A 6,582-nucleotide genomic window follows, 5' to 3' on the forward strand; every position below is an offset into this window, starting at 1 on the left:
CACACCCCTAAGGGCGGGCTCTGATTACTATCAATAGCCTGGGCCCCATTAAACCCAAACACCCAACAATAGTTTGTGATGTAGGGATGTGATAATGATGCCACAACATGGTATTTTCCACATGCGGTGTCGTCTTCAGTGAGAATTAGATGTCTCGACTTTTGGAATTAGACGTCCATTTGTACGCGATACTCGAGAAAGTCTTTAGTGGAATCACGGATGGATTACTCTCGAGCGGATTGTCCATCAGAGAAAACTAAATAAATTGGACGCAAAAGCAAAATACACGTAATTTGAAGGGAGAAAACGAAATACACACACATATTAAGCCATTCAAACACCAAAAGCAGGTCTAGCGTTAAGCCGCATACACACACAAAACACTTAGAAGCCACGCTCCAATGGACTGGAGATCATGATTTGAAGGCACTAGTTACCATCCAGAATGCAGTCAAGTTACCTCCGGGGAGAAATTTCTCTGTGTGTGTGTTAACCAATTGACTGTCGACTGTAACACAGAAATCGTAATGAATTACGACTGTAATCTTAGGAAGAGAAAACAAAACCAAAAGAAAAAAAAAAGTAAATTATCGGAAGGATTTATCGAACCCTAGTTACATATTTCTTTTGTCTTTCTTATTCTCTTTCTTTTGCCTCACTCCACCACAATGTGCGAAACGTCATGGACTACATCCGAAGATCTGAACCTGCAAGATGTCATGTGCGATCCCGTGCAGCGCACGGCCCGCTCTGGGGGCACCGCAACATGCATCACGTGTGACGTCGGCGGTGCACGTGACTTTCTTTTTGTTTTCTTTCACCAGCGCGCAAATTTATTCACGGAAGAATGAGCGGTATATTTAAGGAGTGACCAAGCGGCACAGAGGCATCACAATCGGATCTAATCAAGCTTCAGAATCACCTTAACTTCTCCCAAAGGAGAGATAAGAGTGAATTGAAACACACACACTTAGAGAAATCTCTCTCCCTCTCGCTCTCTCGTGAGTTCTTCAATTGGATTGGAATACTTCTTAGAAGAAAATTTGTGACTATGGATCGTAAGATTTTGGTGAGTTCTTTAATGATTTTCAAAGATTCGTCTTGGAGAAATCTTAAGCTCCTAGCGATATTTCGGTTGAAACTGACAGAATTTTTTGTACCGAAACTACTTTAACGTTACCTGCATTAATTTTTCGCAATTTTCAAAATGTTCTTGCGTTTTCGATGCTCAAAAAATGCCTTAAAAACATATATGTGCCACCAAATCTGCACTTTTCCAATTTTTTTTTTGTGAAGAAATTACTTACTACTTCGTTAAACAAATTTCAGTCAGTATGGTGCAGGGTATATTAATCTTCGCATACAATTTTTTCCCAGAAACTTTTTTGTTGGCGTTTATGGGATGAATTACACTTTACCCGGAGGCACTTTCTCTCCTGGAAGCCATGTTAGAAACTCCCTCAAAATTTAACATTATGTGCTGCCCTCTTATGAAAGCTCCCAAAAGTTCATATTCACCATATTTCTAACCTCAAAACTTACACAGTTCTTTAAGTCAGGACTAGACTCTCTGAGGTTAAAGAAAAAATTCCTACAGTGGGAAAAACCAACCAACACATTTGTGCATGCTGGGTTTGAAAGAGTTAAAATCTTTTGGTCTTTTACGCCTCTACGCCTAAACCAACTTTAAAGAGATTCAACCCTTCATATAGCATAAAAGAAATCTTTAACCCCCCCCCCCCCCGTAAAATGTCATATTTTAGAAAAGATGTTCTTAACCTATGGGTCACGATTCAAACTTGATCGCAGGGGCTTCCGAAATGGGTCGTAGATCCAATAAGAGTAGGGTTTCTTGATCTGTGGTTTCCAACCTACATTTAATTCGCAAGGGCTTCCGAGATGAGTCATACAAATCCATTTACAGTCCCGTTATAAATACACTTATTGCTCCAGTGGATAAATAAATCCACCGAAAAAATAACAGTGCCCAAGGGTGGCGAAGCTGATCTTGTTGACTTTAAGTCAGTTGAAAAAGGTCTTGAACCCCTTGAAGCTGTCTTAGAAGAAGATATGACATTTGCAAAGTTTTCCTGCCGTATTTTAAGAAAGGAGATTGCGAAACGTGATTTACTGAAAAAATCAGTTTTAGGAAAAATCAGCATTTTTTCATTGCTAAAATAAAAATGAAAAAAACTTTTAAGAATGTGAGAAGTCTGTGAATTGGTCTCACCCTGTACTATGCTCACGATCGATAGTTATGGTTTCATACCAAATATTTTTAAAAGAAAATAATGAATTCCTGCGAAATATTTAGTTCCTTCATTATTTGCTCATTACTCAGAGCAGTATGTGTGCCAATTTATTTTTCTCACCACTTCCCTTTGGAACCCCCCCCCCCCGCCCCATTATCTCCTTTATCTAAACACGATTCCTAAAATAAGATACATTTTATCCGTAGCTTTTGCGATCGACTTTAATCAACACTGGCTTAGTAAATAAATTCGCTATTTTGTATTCCAAGAAACGAGTACCGAACACGAAGAAAATGTTTCCCTAAACAATTTTGTTTCGACCAAATTTAACCAAAACAATATTTGAATATAAAATGGGTTTTCTTCATTTATTTCCCGTGTTGCCAGACTGAAGACTTTAATGTTAGAATGCACTTGTTTCCCTTGAATTATACCCGTGAGAAATAACCGAATAGTCATATTCCCGCACGAAAGATCTTCGACGGAGCGTGACAGCAGTCACTTTCACTGCCATCTACCTTTCTGTGACTTGGATACACTGTTTCCTTTGATCAGCTCTAATGACTTTAAAGGCGAAGATACTCTATATGTCTTCAATGAATCTTTACACGCTTAAAAGCGACTTTGTGTTGGTATCACCTTTCCCTTCCATTCATAAAGCTCACTGTTGAATTCGTTGCCGATTCCCAGGTACTCGTATAAAATAAAATTATGATAAATGCCCTTTTAGTGTTTGACACTGCAGAAAAATAATACCAATACTCAGGGTCGTCTTATCTTCTCCGACGTGGTCCTGCCGCTTAACAGGGACGGTGGCTAAAATTGACGATTGCCGGTAGAGCCTGGGGCCGTGCACTGTCGGGAAGAAAACGAGGGGGGGGGGGGTCGTCTCAAGGCAGTGGTTTTCAAACTTTTGTCACCCGCGGCTTCATTGTTCAATTCATGGTTCGTCCACGGCTCCCCAGAATAGTTTAGTATATATGTTTTCCCTTACGAAAAAAAACCACTTCGAAGCATAAATAGACACACAAAGCAATACCTCTAGTTCAGCGCAACGCCTGTGAGAAAGGAACCGCGATGCGCGCGCACTTTGAGAAACACTGTCTTAACGGGACGTTCAACGATTCCAACGTCGTCACCCGGTGTAAAATAAAGTCTCTAAGGGCCCCCAAATGTACCGTACACAGTTAGTCTTTTTATTCCATTATGTGTGTAGCACCAAATGTCCTGTACCATCCTTTCAAATGCACACGCTCGTCATCAGGTCCCAATTGTATTGCGGTAGCTTCCATGATTTCGGAGCGTTTCGTAGGGCAGGTTACTTTGAATTCACGGGCTTCATTCCGAGAACGTTCGATTTGATAAGGGGAAGGGGGTTTTTTTGGTCGGTCCTTCGGTTAGAAATAATTCCGACACCACCCCACAGTCCGAGGCATTGTACTTATCCTGCTCAAGCGAAAGAGTCTGGTCGTGTTTTGTTCGTAATGTCTATTGCCTACCGATCTACGTGATATCACTCGAAAGTCATACTCTGCATTTTGTTATCACGGGGTTCCTACGAATTGGATATACCTGGACCATGACTGGGCGGGCTCATGCATTAAGACGGTCCTCGTAATACTTGGTCAAACGTTAAAAAATGACACTAAATTTTCCTATTACCCCCTCCTCAACACATTTTTCCGCGCAGCGACTTCATACTTGAGGTGCCCCATAGAATCCTATATATATATGTGTAGGTTCTACCGTTGACTTGGCCCTTTCCAGCTCACGCTTAAAGTGATATTAAGAAAACTCTGGTCCGGTTCATTAACAACGGAATTGTTTACGAGGATGAGTTTGGTGAAGGGAGACACAATTCGGTAACAGTATAGATGGATTTCCGCATATTTATATTTGATCACAGTACCTGTTTCTCGCATGGGCAAACGGGGCACTTGCCCAGGACTCACAAATTTTCAGGACCCCAAAACTGACTCCTTTTGATATTTTAGAAACAGTTCGCATGGTCCTTTTCTATACTTAAGTCTCGGCCTCAAAAACCACTATATAAATAAGGGCCTCGAAAGTTCATATTTACTTAGGGCCTGAACTTATGAGAAACCTTCCTTACGTTTGATTCCAACTACCCATTGCTGATTCGTCTTTACTTATAACTTCGCAGGTGATCTTGGGATGTCTCTTGTTCGCGGCACTAGCTCAAGCGAGTCCAGTCAAGGGGTCGAGATCCAACAAGAGAGACGAAGTAGAAGAAGTCGAGGAAGTCGAAGAAGTCGATGAAGAGCTCCAACCGGAAGGTTCCCGTCTCCACTACGACGACGAGTATGAGACTTCTCACGCTGCAGAGGAAAGCTACAAAGGCAAAGCCGGACACGAGAAAGCTCACAAGGCCGGAGGCAAGCACGCCCACGAGGAAGAGCACGACGAGGGCGGTTACTCCAAGAAGCTCGAGCACCACGATGCCCACGGCAAACACAAGAAGGACGGCCACGAGGACTACCACACCCACGACGAGAAGTCCGGACACCACTCGTTCGAGAAGGAAGGCGCTGTCTACGACAAGCATGGCCACGAGCACAAGGGAAAACTCGTGAAGGGTGAGAACGTGGAGGGACACGAGGAGGCCAGCAAACACGGCGGACACGGACAGGCTGGTGGAAAAGCCGGTGCCGAATTCAGCAAGGACAAGGGACACAAACATCACGGTTTCAAGAACGTTTACCACAAGGGTAAGATTTTGATAATTTTTTACGTAAATTTAAAAAAAAAAACTGTTTTCACCGAATAATATCACTCATGTTTAAAGTTGAATTATTTTGTAAATGCTGAGAAATGATAAGATAATTTTCTGTTATCTGATAATTTATGTTTTATCTTATCCTCCCTCGCAGAGGAATACGGTGAACACAAAACCTTCCACGACGAGCACCGCGAGACAGACCACAAGAAGAAATACGAGGACAAGCACGAAGACTACCAACACGAGGGAGCCAAGAAGAACAAGCAATTCAGCAACAAGGGGCACTTCGACGAGAACAAGCACGGCAGCGACTACCACAAGTTCGGCAAGGCCGGCAAAGAGAGCTTCAACGAGGGACACGACAAGAAGGGAGGCCAGCACCACAAGCTCCACGACGGTTACCTCAGCCAGGGAGGCGAACACAAGGTCGCGGCTCACGCCCAGGGACACCACAGCCACGCCAAGCAGGGATTCCAGGGAGGACACCACGATGCTGGACATCAGCAGAAAGAGCACTTCGAGGGACACCAAGCCAGCAAGGCCCACCAGAGCCACGGTTCAAAGAAGCACGGCTCCGGATTCGGCGGCAGCGGAATCGCACACAAGCACGAATACGAGCTTCCCCAATACCACGAAACTCATTACAGGGTACCGGCTCCCTCCAAGGTACTCCGCCCGCGCGTTCACATCCCCGAGCCTAGTTCCTACGAGTACGGTGACCTCGCACACAGAGGTTACTTCCAGTTAGGTTGAAAGACGCCCCAGGTATGGTTGCGATGAGACCATTTAGTATTTATCCATTCAGATCGCGCTTATCTAACTAAGCTAGTCTATCAGCACACGTCGTACCGAGTTAGTACCCGCTCGCCGCCATCTTAAGTAAGCTTTTGCGTTATGCGCACACCCCACAAAACAAGTAAAAGAAACAATTACAGTGATAATATTAATTTTAATAAATTGCAAAATTAACGGTTTTTTGAACTTGAAAAACCTTTCACCATGTAAAAATTGAATCGAAATGTACTTTTTTCGCTTATATTTCAATTAGTCTAATTCTTAACGTAAGTTTGACACCTAGATGGCGTGGGTTGGATTAATTACCGATTGGAGATGAATAACAGCCAGTATATGTATTCAATGGACATTATGGGATATTATAATGTGCATGTCTATGTTTATGTACATATATATTATAGATACACGACTATATTATAACCTCATCATTGTGCTATATATTCATTCGCTCAGGCTATATGTATTGTGACAAGATTTGTCGGATTATGCCAAAAATAAAATAAAAAAAAGTGATGTTGCAACGATGAAAATCATGTTGAAATGTCATGCTTTCTTTATTTTTTTACTGTTGTAGCAATTGGGTATAATCCAATCGATAAGGGAAACTCCCATTAGAGCATTCTCAGTGCTGATTTGGGAGATAGATGGCGGCGTTACGGCCGCTAACTGCGCAACACTTGTCACATATACTTCTCCAGACTGATGTCCTCCAATTAGAACTGACTTAATGGCCCTTGGTTATACATCGAGGGAATTGGGCATCCCTTTCTTAACAACATTATGGGTCCCCTAAGA

General features: G+C 42.7%; 1 protein-coding gene across 1 annotated transcript; it reads left to right on the forward strand.

Annotated features, from left to right (window-relative positions):
- The first annotated feature begins 528 nt into the window (after positions 1–528).
- LOC149087931 (uncharacterized) lies at positions 529–6,290 on the forward strand. The gene is made up of 3 exons (XM_089252611.1): positions 529–1,069; positions 4,417–4,981; positions 5,144–6,290. Exons 1-3 carry the CDS (start codon positions 1,052–1,054, stop codon positions 5,743–5,745), a joined length of 1,185 nt encoding a protein of 394 aa, XP_089108737.1. The 5' UTR covers positions 529–1,051; the 3' UTR covers positions 5,746–6,290.
- Positions 6,291–6,582: the final 292 nt, after the last annotated feature.

Source organism: Pholcus phalangioides, unplaced genomic scaffold, assembly GCF_987345545.1.
Source record: "Pholcus phalangioides strain wild (caught in Gottingen) unplaced genomic scaffold, Ppha-v1.0 ptg000003l_1, whole genome shotgun sequence".
NCBI classification, from domain to species: Eukaryota; Metazoa; Arthropoda; class Arachnida; order Araneae; family Pholcidae; genus Pholcus; species Pholcus phalangioides.

Bases quoted from the DNA above. Each gene is read 5' to 3' on its own strand.
- LOC149087931 (XM_089252611.1), top strand. The intron at 4,982-5,143 runs GTAAGATTTTGA...CCTCCCTCGCAG, and splicing joins CAAGAACGTTTACCACAAGG to AGGAATACGGTGAACACAAA.